Consider the following 16,236-nt stretch of genomic DNA (forward strand, 5'->3'; position numbering starts at 1 on the left):
CTTATATGATAGAAGGTCCAAATTTTTACAGTAGTTGTAGATAGATCATATCAAGTCCCGCGTAAAGTTGTATTGAAAAATGTACAAAAACAAGTAAAATAAAAAATAAAATTTAAACTTTTTTGGCTTTTTTTGTAAGAGTATTTAAAAAAAATTTAAAATATATGTTTCTTTCACTCTAGCTTTACAAAAATCTACGCGGGACTAAATAATACATCTAGTTTCAAAATAAAATAAAGAGTCGGTCTCTAAGTGCTTTGGTTACAGAGATATGTGACATAATGTTAGCATTGTCGTTAAATGGGACTTCGGGTGCCCTTAAAACAAAACAATTACCAAAAATGAATGAATGACAGAAGAAATATTAGATATGGTAGGGTACCGTAATATACTCAAGCAAAATCCATTTTTTTGTCAATCTTTTATAGCTAGTACCACCGTTTCTAATTCTTGTTTCATAGACTGCCTTTTCCAAAGGAATATTAAATAGGAGGCAAGCCATTTTGGTGTGATAAATATGTCACCATCTTCGTTCTGCTATTTAGCCGTTAGAGTATCTCAACCATTGTTAGTTTTCTATTTTAGACCTAATAGTGACATACTATCATAAAACTTCATTCCTCTCATTTTGTTTTATTGGTAACGATCTAAACGAAGTTGATATCGGTAGAGATTAACCATTACTATTAGATGTTACTCTATAATTGTGGTAATTTATGAAAAATGTTTATAAAACTGTCATTTCAGGCTTATCATATGTGCAACTGTGAGGATCTACGTTTATTCTGTAATGGTTATTATCCAGAGATTATAGTTATGGATCCATTCAGTTTGGAGATACTCTTCATGCTTTCCTCTAAACAAAATCCTGACTGGATTAGCGCCTTACACGTAAGTCGACTATATTTAACATAATTATTACTTTAGAAATTATTGTACAGTTCAAAATTTAATAAATTACTATTTTCAAAGCATGATTTACGTTAATATACAAATTCTTGATTTGTTGTACATCTATTAACTATTATACAAATTCTTGGGACTTCGGCTACCCATACTGTACCAAGGAATACTTCCAGAGTACTTCAGAGTTCACCATCTCTCTGGGATATGGTTTAGGCAACACTTTTCCCCCTGTGTCATGCATCCCCTGGATACGCTGGTGTTACACCCCGGGATGGGGAAGCATATTATTTGTGTGCTATGTACAATCAAAAAATTAGAGAGAGAAAAAAACATGAAATCCTTTATAAAAGGTATATTTGTTAAAATCCCTATACAGGGCTACATCATAAAACAAACAGAACTAGTTTTCCTGGTACCTCGAGCGTGAAACATTGGATATTTTAAACATCCATGTGTAAAGTCACATCATTTTTATATGTTCCTATGACGGATTAATTTTAAAGGGTTTTTACCCAAATATTTTTACTTTGGTGGTTAGCATGTTTGATTCAAGAAAACACTGATTATGATCGGTCAACCGATTGAAAACTAGTTCTGTTTGTTTTATGATGTAGCCCTGTATAGGAATTTTAACAAATATACCTTTTATAAAGGATTTCATGTTTTTTTGTAATAAATGGTATACAGCCAACTACAGGAAATTTTTTCCTCGTGGATTTTTAAATTAGAGAGACGGCTATTGAAATACTTGGGAAAACGTCAGGAAAGAAGTTTGAGGATAAAGAGACTTGGTGGTGGTCAAATTAAGTACAAGGAAAAATAAAAGAGAAGGGAAACTTATATAAAAAGTGGCAAGAAACCAGATCGGACATAGATCTTCAAAACTATATGGTCGCCAAAAAGGAAGCGAAAGTAGCAGTAGCAAAAGCTAAAGCAGAAGCGTATTCAAACCTATACGATCAACTTGATACCAGGGAAGGCGAAGCAAAGATATATAAGATAGCCAAACAGAGAGCAAAGAAAGCAAGAGATTTTAATCAGATTAGATGTATCCGAGATGAAAATAATAAAATACAAATTCACGAAAAGGAAGTCAAAATGAGATGTATTTTGACAGTTTATTAAAAGAAGAATTTGACAGACAGCCTGTGGAGTTAAAGGAGACAGTACCAGCCACGGTTACCAGAATAACAAACGAGGAAGTGGCTCAAGCGCTTCAAAAAATAAAGAAAAGAAAAGCAGTCGGACCAGATGATATTCCTGGGGAAGTATGGAGAGCATAGGGAGAGACAGGAATAAGTTGGCTAAGTAGCAGGTCTATTTAATAGAATTATGGAAGTTGGACAAATGCCAGACGAATGGAGAAGCAGTATATTAGTACCTGTCTACAAAAACAAGGGAGACATACAACAATGTACAAACTACAGAGCTATAAAACTATTTAGCCACACCATGAAAATATGGGAGAGAGTAATTGATAGACGGATACGTGAAGAAACCGAAATATCCGATAATCAATTTGGCTTTATGCAGGGCAGATCAACAACAGGTTCAATTTTCACTGTAAGGCAACTGATGGAAAAATACAGGAATAAAGAGACCAACGCTCATATAGTATTCATTGATCTTGAGAAAGCATATAGAGTTCCTCGAGATATTCTGTGGTGCGCACTCAATAAGAAATGAGTCCCTGGTGAATATGTAAAGATTGTGAGAGATATGTATGAGGGAGTAACGACTAGTGTTAGGACAGGTGTGGGAGAGACTGATAAATTTCAGATGAAAAGGATTGCACCAAGGTTCGGTGCTTAGTCCTTATTTATTCTCATTAGTTTTGGACCAGATAACAGCGAAACTACAGGGTAGCATTCCATGGTGCCTAATGTATGCTGATGATGTAGTGTTAATAGGAAATAGTGAAAGAGACTTAGAACAAAAACTAGAACAGTGGAGACAAGCTCTGGAGGAAAAAGGTTTAAAACTTAGTAGGACAAAAACAGAGTATTTGGAATGTTCATTTAAAGATGGAGTTACTACAAATAAAATGGTATCTTTGGATGGTGAAATGATTGTGAAAAGCAATAGTTTTAAGTACCTAGGATCGGTATTACAGAGTAATGAAGAAATAGCTGGAGATGCATGCAGTAGAATTAGGGCTGGATGGATGAAGTGGAAAGAAGCGAGTAGTGTGTTGTGGGACAGAAAAAATCCAATGAAGCTGAAGGGAAAATTCTATAAAACAGCCATAAGACTGGCTATGATGTACGGAACTGAATGTTGGGCAGTGAAAAAGAAAGAGGAACAACGAATGCATGTGGCGGAAATGAGAATGCTTAGATGGATGAGTGGAGTGACAAAGAAGGATAAAATTAGAAATGAGTATATTAGGGGAAGTCTAGGTATGGCACCAATTGATGCCAAAATGGTTTGGTCATGTTCAACGTCGAAATGTTCATCACCCAATACGAAGAATAGCTGAAGTGCAGATTCCTGGAAGGAGTAGGAGAGGAAGACCAAAGAAGACCTGGGGGGAGACGATAAGGCAGGACATGTTGGTAAAGGGGATTAACATTGATATGACACAAGATAAAATTGTGTGGAGAAATACAATTAGGGAAGCCGACCCCGCATAGGGATAAGGCAAAGAGAATGATGATGATGATGTACAATCAACAAATTTATAGTTGACGACATAGTTGCAGGCATAGAACACTTTTCCCCCTGTGTCATGTATCCCCTAGATACAATGGTGTTACACCCCGGGATAGGGAAGCATATTATTTGTCTGCTATGTACAATCAACAAATCTATACGACATAATTAACGACATAGTTGCAGCCCCTATATATCACGTTTTCCGTCGATCCATGGTTGTTTATTTTGTTATATCTTATTCACACCTGTCCTATGGCCCTCTATACCCGAAGAACTATTAGTAATTTGGACATGCCGTGTCGGGGATGACAACTTCCCCATTCAGTCTGCCAACCCAGACTTATAGACACAGATTGCCAATAAAACGTATATCTTCGAATTTATCCAATATTACTGGTAACTAGAATGTGATATTTGATAGCTAATACATTTATACTGACAAATGTGTATTCAGTGTTGTAATAGAAAGATATAGAATCAGGGCCCAGAGCACGCCAAATAGAATTCTATTTTGCTGACGTCACAAAATAGAATTTCATAATGGGAGAATCGACGGTTGCTAGGCAACGTGACGTCACTAAAATAGAATTCTATTTGGCGTGCTCCCGCACCTGGTCACATAATTCTATACCTTTTATGTTGTAATGGTGATCACCAAATTGGATTTCCTTACAATTTAATTCATCCCGCAGACAATCGACAAATTGGGTGTCTGTTTTAAGAGATACACTTTTTCTTTGTTAAAACTATCGGGGCGTTTTTCGATCTCAATGGCTTCGTACAATTCAGGTCATGTACAATATGTGAAATAATTTAAATAATTTCAGAGTTATTACGACTGTATACAGGGTGTTAGTAAATAAGTATGAACAATTTTAAGGGCTAATTCTACATGAAAAATTAATGCCAGTTTGTTCTATAAACATATGTCCGCAAATGCTTAGTTTCGGAGATACGGGGTGTTGAAATTTTTATTTCAAACTGCCAATTTATTTATTGCTCCAAGACCAGTTGAGCTATGAAAATGAAATTTGGTGAGTTTTAAGAGGTAGTTATTACGAATTTTATGACATACAATTAAGAATTTTGTATTCATCATTGACGCGCCTTCGGGCAATGGTCTGAATTATTTTAAAGAAAAAATAGTACGCCACTGGGATATCTCGAATTAGAAATTATTTTTAAATTCCATGTCTAATTTATGATAGAAAATCTTTCTTGCCTTTTTTTCATATGATGCACCGTTTTTATGCAGAAAAATAAAACATCTTGGCGCATATTTTTCATTTCTTAATACATCATCAAGAACTATCCAATATAATAATACTAAACTAGAACAATAACAGAAAATATTACTAATACCATTTAAACTAGGTGCAAAGCTTCAAGATATATGTTTAAAATGATCTCCTTTACAGGTAACAGAAGAATTTTATGTTCATCATTGGCGCGCGTACGGGTAATGGTCGGAATTTTTTGCAGAAAAAAATAGTACGCCACTGAGATACGTCAAACTAAAAATCATTTTTGCATTCCTCGTTCAATTGACGACAAAAAATCTTTCTTGCCTTTTTTTTCATATGCTGCGCCGTTTTTATGCAAAAAAAGTGGAGTCAATGAAGGTTTTCACCTCCGATTTCGTTGAACCTCTATCGATTTTCATGAAAATTGGTAAGTATGTAGAGGATACCTCAAGAAACAAAGGTGACATGGTGCCAACTTGCGCTTTTACCCTGGGGGGGGGGGGGATGCCACCCCTTCTCGGGGGTGGAAATTATTTTATTAAAAATAATACCACTAATCGATAGAGGGACAAATTATAAGTAAAATTTGTTATATAAAGTTATTTCAATAAATCAATAGTTTTTGAGTTATTAAAGATCAAAAGTTTTGATTTTTCCTGAAAAAAATCCGTGTTCTAAAGCAGTTTTTCATAAATAACTCAAAAACCATAAGTTTCTTCAAAAAAGTTGTTATTACCAAAATCGAAGATAATATAAAAATAAATAAGCTCCTTATTCGAAAAATCCTTTATTACATATACAAAGTGAGTTATATGCAATTGAATGTATATTTTTTTTCCGCGAGTACTCAAATCTTAGTATTCAAGCTTAAATAACAGGAAAACGATGCACTTTGTTAAATATAGATATTAAACATTTTAATAAACTACTTAAAGGTAACTATCAAAAAGCTATATAAGTAGTCGCTAGCATCAAAATTAAGCAAGTTATGATGGAAATAAGAGGACCCTTTCAGATTTTTTAGGGAAGAATGAAAAATGAAACATACGTCATTTCCACAAAAATTAAAATTTATAGTAACCCATTTAAAACTTTATTTATTTTAACATGAGTAATAACTTCAACAATTTTGACCGGTTTAGAACGCATATTTTTGAAAAAAAAAATACGATTAAAAAAATTAGAATTTTTCAAATTTTCGTGAGTTTCATTTTCTTTTGATAATAACTCCAAAAATTCTCGATATACTTAAAAAATGGTAGAGAACAAAATTTTAGTTTTAACTTTATTTAAGCTTTTTCTTTTTTTAATATTTTTTTACGACAAAAAATAACCGAGATAAAAACATTTAAAACATAAATTTTACTGCGAGAACCATGTAACCGGGGCCCTCTCACCTTGTATTAAAAAAAAATAAAGGATTTAGAAAATTATGTTTAATACAGTGTTATAGAACTTTTACTTAGCTTTGTAATGGTTTTTGGATAAATCTCATATTTCAAAATTTAACGGAGTTATTTAAAAAAAACCAATAACATTTTCTTTGAAAAAATTTTATAGCGGAGATTTTGTATGTATACAGGTTGTGGGAAGTCCAATTAGTCGTTTGTTGTAGGAGATACGAAAAAAGTTTATTTAGGTGAGATTGGGGCATAGATAATATCAGAATTTAAATACATTTCCAAATATACAGGGCCACCCATATTGACAGGGTGAAACAAAATTATCTTTTGTTTAATGGAACACCCTGTATATTTTTACATTTTTGGATTCTCCTCTATGTTTTATTTCTTAAAATATCAGGTTTTGTGATGTTATACGAAGTAGTTTAAAAGATAATTACGTTTTTATTTTCAAATTTCATAGCAATATTCACCCCCTGTATAATTGTAGTGATTTGACATCAGAAAATCAATTTATGTTCAAGTGATTTTTAATATAATCTATTATTGTTAAAAATTATTAATCTAGCAAAACGTTTAATTTTAGCTAATACAGGGTTGGTCGAAACTGAATGAGTGTTTTCTCAAAGTTTGAGAGTATGAGTTTTCTCAAACGGAGCAGCCTGTAATGCCTGTAATGAGTATTGTAATGAAATTATTATTTCCCACCCTGCCAGTGAGAACTGAATTTATTTTTGAAATCCCTAACTTTATGTCTTTAATTATTTTAAATATTGTAAACGATTAAAAAACAATCAAATTAAATTGAAATGAATAACCAGTGTATATCTTCCACATTTACTTCATATTTAACGTAGCCTGTACCATAACATTGCACAGATTATTATCCCTGTATAGCAACGATATACCATGAATGTGAATTCATACTTGAGAAATGTCCTATACCCAGTCTCACAAAAAAAGGGATTCCTCAAACATAATATATATGCAGACAAAATCAGCTAAAGTGATTTGCGATATCTAATTAAAGGCCCTACCAAGTTGGTTTTGTTGAATATAGCATGGAGGCACGACGATACTTTAGTGATAAGCGTATTTTTTGTAGTAGCTATAGTATGTTGTTTTACATTATGTATTACCTATATTAAATTAGTTTTAGTATGTTTCGTTTATCTAAAAAAATGTAAAACAAACAAAAATTCTGTTTTTCTTGTAGTTGTTTTTTCGTATAGATATTGTTTTATATTGTAGTAAATTGAATTTAGTTTTAGTATGTTCCGTTTGTTTGTAGAATTATATTTAATTAGATTTGCTTTAATTACTAAAATAAATAAATTTTCAATTATATTTTATGTATTTTTGGAAAAGGAAACCTAGCATTAGCGGCCACATTTCTATAACGGCCAATTGTTTTCTATTTTTAGTAGCCGTTATTGTCAGGTTTTACTGTACCAATAATATTTTATTAAATTATGAAATATTATTTAAATAAAAAATTTATAAACTTGATAAAAGAAAGTTTGCTTAGAATTTACTCCTCTATCTAATTATGGGGTTATTTTTAATAAAATAGTGTTCACCCATGAGAAGGGGTAACATCCACCCCAGGATAAAAGCGCAAGTTGGTACCACATCATTTTTGTTTCTTGAGGTATCCTCTAACTACTTACTAATTTTCATGAAAATTGATGGAGGTTCAACGAAATCAGGGGTGAAAACCTTCAGTGACTGCCTTTTTGGAAATATAAAAGATTAATTTTTTTCGTGATTGTCGATTTGCTAATTTTCTGATTTTTGGTTGCTATAAGGTTTAAAAAATTAATAAAAATTATAAATCATGCACATAAATGTAAAAAAATATTTATTTTACTTAATTAAACGAGATTGCTTGAGCCAGAATGCTGAAATCTGCATTTTTATCATTAAAAAAAAAAGTGGATTTCACCCCTAAAATGCAGAAAGCGCAACTTGGTGCCATATCACTTTTGTTTTTTGAAGTATCCTCTAACTAATCAACAATTTTCAAGAAAATCGATGAAGGTTCAAAGAAATCGTGGGTGAAAACATTCAGTGACTACACTTTCAGAAATATAGAAGAATAAGGTTTTCGTGATTTTCGACTTGTTAATTTTCGGATTTTTGGTTGCTATAAGGTTTGACAAATTAAAAAAAAATGTAATTCATGCACATAAATATAAAAAGATATTTATTTTTCTTAATTAAACGAGATTACTTGCGCCATAATGCGGAAATCTGCATTTTTTACAATTTAAAAAGTAGGGGTGTATTACACCCCTAAAATGTAAAAGCGCAAGTTAATGCTACATAACTTTTATTGCTTGAGGTATCCTCTAACTACTTACCGATTTTCATGAAAATCGATGAAGGTTCAACGAAATAGGAAGTGAAAACTTACAGTGACTGCACTTTCAGAAATCTAAAAAATAATTTTTAAAAAAGGGCTGTATTTCACCCCTAAAATGCAAAAAGCGCAAGTTGGCACTATGTCACCTTTGTTCCTTGAGGTATCCTTTAACCACTCACCAATTTTTATGAAAATCGATGGAGGTTCAACGAAATCTGAGGTAATAACTCATATCCACCTTCATTGACTCCACTATTAAACATCTTAACGTTTACAAAGTATTTTAAGTAAGTTTCTATGCATATGGAAACTACCTCAAATACTTGGTAAGCGTTAAGATGTTTTATTGTTTTGTATAAAAACGGCGCCTCGTATGAAAAAAAGGAAAGAAAGATTTTTTGTCGTAAATTGAACGAGGAATTCAAAAATGATTTTTAGTTTGACATATCTCAGTGGCGTACTATTTTTTTCTTCAAAAAATTCAGACCATTACCCGTACGCGCGCCAATGATGAATATAAAATTCTTCTGTTATCTGTAAAGGAGATCATTTTAAACATTTCTTGCAGCTTTGCGCCTAGTTGAAATCTTATTAGTAATATTTTCTGTTATTGTTCTAGTTTAGTGTTATTATATTGGATAGTTCTTGATGATGTATTAAGAAATGAAAAATACGCGCCAAGATGTTTTATTTTTCTGCATAAAAACGGTGCATCATATGAAAAAAAGGCAAGAGAGGTTTTTTATCATAAATTAGACGTGGAATTTAAAAATAATTTTTATTTTGAAAAATCTCAGTGGCGTACTATTTTTTTCTTTAAAAAAATTCAGACCATTGCCAGTAGGCGCGCCAATGATGAATACAAAATTCTAAATTGTATGTCAAAAAAATCATAATAACTACCTCCTAAAACTCACCAAATTTCAGTTTCATAGCTCAACTGGTCTTAGAGCAATAAATAAATTGGCAGTTTGAAATAAAAATTTCAACACCCCGTATCTCCGAAACTAAGCATTTGCGGACATATGTTTATAGAGCAAACTGGTATTAATTTTTCATGTAGAATTAGCCCTTAAAATTTTTCATACTTATTTACTAACACCCTGTATAATACATGAAAAAATGTTTGCCCGGCAAATATGTTGGGCATTTTAATAAATCCGACACGTAGAACATGTCATATTACAGGAATTATGTTGGTGATAAATAGCAGTCTGATTTTTGCATGAGAGTTTAATGAAAGGGTAACGAATCAATTTGAAGTTCTGTCCGACAAAATACATGGGATGTTTTCGTAGTCTGACGTTCGAAACCTGTAACGTGTTCCACAATTAAAACTTCTCCTGTTCCAGTGTTCCCGTACATCAAAGTTTGTCCGACTAGACACCGTTAAGCTGTTAAGAAATTTTCAGCTTAAACAAAAACAACGTCTATTCGCTACGGGTGCCAAAATCGTAGAGGCGAAAAATATGTCTGTTCTCTACGTGAACCAATAGGTAAGACAGACGATTCGCGGTATTTTATCATGTGGCAACTGTTGGTTATCACTCAGCAGGGCCGCCGAGAGGGATGAGCGGGCCCCAGTAGGAAGTGAAGAGTGGGCCCCTGGCAAAAAGTGAAGAGCGAAAAAAATTATTTAATTTTTATAGAAATAAAATTATAAATAATAAGAAACATTTCAAATATAATTTTTATTAAATTTTGATTATATTTTTATAATAGTGAAAATATAATACCGGCGCTTTTTCAGTTTTTTCATTGGCAAAGATGTCTCTAATTTTCGAAAAATGACATGATTTTACCAAATCATTCTCAATACACAACGTTGCTAGGCCAGTTAACCGATTCTGTTTCATTGTAGATCTCATATCATTTGTTATGCGAGAAAGAAAACTAAATAGTACATATATTGTACAACAAGAGAGAAAAAAGACATATTTCTCACGAGCGCAGAAGTTTGTTGGCACGAGCCGAGGTACGAAACGAGTGCCGCAAATCAAGCGAGGGAGAAATATGTCGTTTTCTCACGTGTTGTACACTGTACTTTTTCTATGGATGCGTTTTTGTTAAGAGTTCAAACTTTAAAATTAAACAATTTAGGTGCTTTTATGTGGATTATATATGCCAAAATTGAAGTAAAATACATATTATACACATAATATGTAGGTATTTAATATTCTTAATATTTATATATTTTTATTTATTTAAAATTATAGTTATTCTTTTTCTCATGATCATCTTTCAGTGCGTCACAGTTTTTCGATTTCTCTCTAACGCATTAAATTGTATGTGACAGAAAAAAAGGCACGTCTGTGAATACTTTGGTAATTATTCTAGTTCGGTGATTATTCTAGTTGTCGATAGATGGCGCCATAATCAAAAAAGAATTATTTATTAAATAAAATAATAATATTATCAATATAATCTGTACAATTTATAAGACTATACAAATGAAATAAAATACCATTTTATAAATGCAATAGACACAATTGATTTGGTTTTATTCCAAATTGAAAATAAAATTTGACAACTGTCAGATTTAACTAAAATGTCACGTTAGAATAAATGTCATAAATGTGTATTTTCACGGACTTACCTTTTTTTCTATAATTTGTGACGCACTGAAAAATGTTCATGAAAAGGAGAATACCAGTTATATTTGAACAGTTTGAAAGGTAATTCCTGGTAAGTTTTGATTTGACACATGTTATTTGACAAAAATATTTGTGTTTGTATTGTGCATGTTACCATGGAAACCGCGATTCTACGTATGGAACCCGTGAGAAAAATATTTCTCACTGCAATAGCCGACTTTTCTCACATCCTGAGAAATTGTTCGTTTTGAATGTAAGTAGTGATAGAAGTTGCACATTGTATAGGATCCATATAAAAAGATCTTTTTCCTTCTGCGACTATCACCGGTAATGTGCAAAAGATTCTTGACGCTATAACGATGTTAGAAAATAATGATTCCAATTTGGGATGTTTAATTTTATTAAGTAAATCTATTGGAGAAAGTTGAGATTCACAAATATTATCCTTGTATATCGCTCTATCGTCTTCTTTATAAAACTCGCGCAATATATCAATTTTTTTCTTAATATTGTCGTTATCTTCGTCTCGGAATGTCCATAAAATGTTAAATAGTGAATGAGTGTCAATTGCCGCATTAAATCTTCTGGTTCAGTTGCTTATAATACAATCTATGACAATATTAAATATTTCACATCGAAATATTGCGTCGGGCTCAAAATTATCAGTCGCACTAAAGGTCATAATTACATGTAACCGAGTATTAACTAAACGCATTATGCACATAAAGTGAGGAGCAAAAAAAACGGAAAAAATTACGTCCTTGGTCCGGTCGACGCCGGGCCCCGGTAAAATGTACCGGCTGTACCCCCCTCTCGGCGGGCCTGTCACTCAGAAAGGAGAACAAACCGTCTGTTTTCTACGGGGCCCAAAGTCAGAGAGGACGGTTTTGTCTCATGCATTGTCCAAGAATATCTGTATTTCTTGCTGTTAGGGATAAAAATAGGTAGAAGGAATTATTACAATGGTTGGCTTAGGTAATGATTTAAAATTGAGGGTGGTAATTTAGGATTTATTACAGCGAAAATATAAAATTGTTTTTCGCATGTGAAAAATTGAATAGGATTCTGAAATAATCCTCGATTTGTGAAAACCAACGGGAACTAATTTATCGTAGTTTTGGAGATGATTCCGAGCTAGGTCTGAATTGTAGTCGGAATTGGGGATTGAATATAGAATGCTCATAGATTAAATTATGAACTCTACAGTTGGTGCGCCTTTTGTAATACCATTAATATATCTTTTAGGTATTAAGACCTGCGAAACGCAAAGACGATGTGGTTCTGGCATTAACCACAACTGGTATGGTCAAAGTTTGGACTCTAACGGGGGCCGAAAATAGACACCAAGAACCGATTTACGAAAATGAAAGTAAACAGATTAGAACTTTGAATGCGGTATGCTTGCAATGTTGCTGTTACAACCAAAGAACGGTTCTTGTGGTCTGCACGAAGTACTGGCAGATTTACGATGCAGGTAAGAATAATTTTTTATGACGATGTTTCTCTTTGTGTCTTCTTTCTTCGCTGATACTGGTGTTGGTGCTTTATCCACCAGAATATTCATTCATTCATTAAGCATTGCAATCTGTAGGGATTATAGCTAACGCTATGCTGTTCAAAATTCTATTTACTCTGGGCTAATTAGCAAAATACAAGGAAAAGTTGGAAAAGCTGGAATCGAATATTATGATTGTATATATTAATAATATAGGTATGCAAAGTCCGCAGATAGTGTGCTACTTTTTTATAAACAAAGTGGCGCCCGAAAATCGTGTTTTTTTTTTAATTTTTGCTCTATAACTCTAAAGATTTTAACTTTACACCAAAAACACCCAAATAAAAATTCACCGTAATTAAACTCTGTATAGAGACGTGTTTTTCCCGATTTACTTCGACGAAAATTTTCCCCGGAAAATGCGGGTTTTTCCAACAAAATGTTTAATTTTCAACTAAAATTTTAGATAAGTAATTGTTTATGAACAATTAAATAACTTGGTAATATAAAAGCTCTTTTCGTATAGATTATAATTCCAGAAGCCGATAGAAATTGAATGAACAGTTTAGCAACAATTGAATTGTTAATTAAAAATGTACGGTCGCTATAATAACTACAATAATTATGATACATAAGAATATCTATGATTTTTGTATAAAAAGACACTGTATGGTATGTTAAACAGTAAATGGTTAAGATCAATTAGTTACCACTATAAACATCCTGGATTAGCCGATAATAGTATAAAAGGCCCGGTTTCAGGTAAAATTTAAATATGTTTTCTGGTAAAATTTGTCAATCTTCATTTCTTAATGTTGATTTAATTGCGTACAATCCAAACTCATTATAATTTCATTAATACAGATTAGGCTTATATTGACGAAACTGTACCGCTAAAAGGGTTTTTCGAATTCGATTGTAGTGCGCGACGGGGTTGGTATTTAATCACCTTTTAAGTGGTTTTCAGGTATTTATATAATAAGTTTATGGAACTGAAAACCAACCAGTATTAAAATACGATTTCTTGATAAAATTTGTTAGTCTTTATGTATCACGGGAAGTGTTAAGTAGTATTACTCATTTTATTCATTACGTTTTCTATCATTATGTGGCGTCCGTGGGATAGTAATAATGGGGCTTCTTCTAGTGTTCCGGTAAAGAAGAAACATTTATCTGTAGATGCAAAGCAAATTGTAAAAACTATATACAGTACCTTACTTAAAAGAGGACTTGACACAACTTCCGCTACGAGTGAAATATGCGATTTGACGAAAATACCTCTGACCACAGTAAAAAGAATTACATCAAACCCCATAGAAACAAGAAAAAAACGTAAAGATTTCAGTTCCACCAAATGTATGGACGAAGCCGATAAGGACTTGATACGTCGAAAAGTCTATACCATGTACGAAGAGCAACGCATACCTACATTAAGAGCTCTGAAGCAACGGCTCAATGTTGACGAAACCCAAATAAGCTGTAGCCTCACCAGCTTATGGACAATTTTGAAAAGTATGGGCTTTCGATATCGTATAATTGACAAAAGACAAGTAATTATGGAATTTCATAGATTACAAAAATGGCGTTATGAGTATATAACTTCGAAAAGAAAATTCCGTTCTGAAAATCGTCCGATAATTTACCTCGACGAGACATGGTTTGGCACACATTCAACGCGACCTAAAGGATTTGCCGATCCGTCCGGTAAATGTAAGACAAAAGCTCCGTCAAATAAAGGGAAAGAATAACGATTTTACACGCTGGATCAGAAAATGGTCGGGTTCCAAATGCCCTGTGGCTTTCTGCAAAGAACATTAAAGACTCACTCCTGCGTCGACTACCATGAAGATACAACGACAGAACTTTTTGAAGAATGGTTCAAAAATAATCTTACGCCAAACATTCCTCAGAATAGCGTGATAGTAATGGACAATGCAAGATATCACAGTCGCCAACTAAGTAAGGCTCCAAACTCGAATAACACTAAATTGGAAATTCAAAATTACATGGAGACTAATGATATGTATTTTGAAGAATGTTATACCAAACAAGAGCTTTTAGAAGTTTTAAAGGCATTTTCTATAAAAAAAGTATATGTTTGTGATACATTGGCAGAGGAAATGGGACATACAGTGCTGCGGCTTCCACCCTATTATTGTATGTTTAATCCCATAGAACATATGTGGCACGAATTTAAGTCTAACGTGAGGTCACAAAATATTTCTCCAACGTTAAGTAGTACTGTTGTAGAGTTAATAAGAAAATGTGTCAATGATATTCTTCCAAATAGTTGGAGAAATTCAGTCCGACACTTAATAGGTAAAGAAAATTCATATGTTCGTGTACATCATAATATAATTGGACCGATCATAATTAATTTAGATGAGGATAGCGATAGCGAAACGGAACTATGTGTGGAGTGATACTTTCATCAAATCTACAAATGTTACTATTAAAAAAACGGTTCTTTTCAGAACCACAAAGTATTATTATTGTTTGAATGTTTGTTTTTCTATAATCTTAGCAATTAAAATAGATTTAATTTATTTTAAAACTCATTTGAAAACATTAATTTCTATTCGGGTATATAAGGCAAAGCAAAATATTTTACATCAAATTTTTTTTGGTTTTTGTAGTCGTAATTATTGTAATTGTCAAAAGATCAACTCTGTCTACCTCGGTTGCTTATCGCTCCGGGTGGGTCTTAACAATGGGCCAGGTCAGATAAATTTAATAATGTTTACGACCGCAGTAATTATATTTAACCATTTACTGTTGAACAAACCATACCTATCTAACGTACTTTACAGGATTGAAATTGGACTATTTAAGCGGCCTCAGGAATATTTTAAAATTATAAACAATTTTTTGGCTTATAAACAAATAGAATATCTCGGGAAATATTAAATTAAATTAAATCATAAAAACAGTATTGGAAAAAATACGTTTAATTGTGATGAGTGGTTCCTGAGATACAACCGGTCAAAGTTGACCGGCATTTACGGCAAAGATATAAACTATATGATCATAATTTTCGAACCATTACCTTTTTATTTTTGTCCTCTTTCTTCAGTCTTCAGCAGTTTTCTTCATTCTTTTTTTGTTCCCAAGTAACTCGTGTAGAGCCATCTAATTAACGCATTATTAAATGTCAAAGTTGCTTTTGTTTTTTTAATTTGTTTAAATAAAGATTGTTTAAATAATTATACAGCTTTCAAATGAGAATATTTGTGTTTTTAACGTTAAAAGGTACACTTGTAGTAAGTTTATCTAAAAATAGTCTACAACTGGAAAAAATATGTAGTTTTCTTTTTTTATAAATAAATTAATCTATTATAACAAAACAAAAGCAACTTTGACATTTAATAATGCGTTAGTTAGATGGCTCTACTCGAGTTACTGGGAACAAAAAACGAATGAAAAAAATTGCTCCATGGAAAGCCGAGAAAATGCATTTTTTTTAACGTATACAGATTTTGAACTTTGAGATTACATTTTCTCCAACCTAATTTTTGATTGGAATTTTGCTATTTTTGGCAATTTTCACTCGTAATATCGATAGTTTTTATTATAA

At 32.4% G+C, this 16,236-nt stretch overlaps 1 protein-coding gene across 6 annotated transcripts in view; it reads left to right on the forward strand.

The window, feature by feature from the left end:
* LOC114338584 (WD repeat-containing protein 7) overlaps positions 1 to 16,236 on the forward strand; it is a 151,576-nt gene that overhangs the window by 22,253 nt on the left and 113,087 nt on the right. For all 6 annotated transcript variants that reach the window (XM_050648279.1, XM_050648282.1, XM_050648284.1 and 3 more), the window contains exons 4-5: positions 748 to 891; positions 12,413 to 12,641. In XM_050648279.1, the coding sequence (XP_050504236.1) occupies positions 748 to 891; positions 12,413 to 12,641 (373 nt within the window). The remainder of the gene's footprint in view (positions 1 to 747; positions 892 to 12,412; positions 12,642 to 16,236) is intronic.

This window comes from Diabrotica virgifera, chromosome 4, assembly GCF_917563875.1.
Source record: "Diabrotica virgifera virgifera chromosome 4, PGI_DIABVI_V3a".
NCBI classification, from domain to species: domain Eukaryota; kingdom Metazoa; phylum Arthropoda; class Insecta; order Coleoptera; family Chrysomelidae; genus Diabrotica; species Diabrotica virgifera.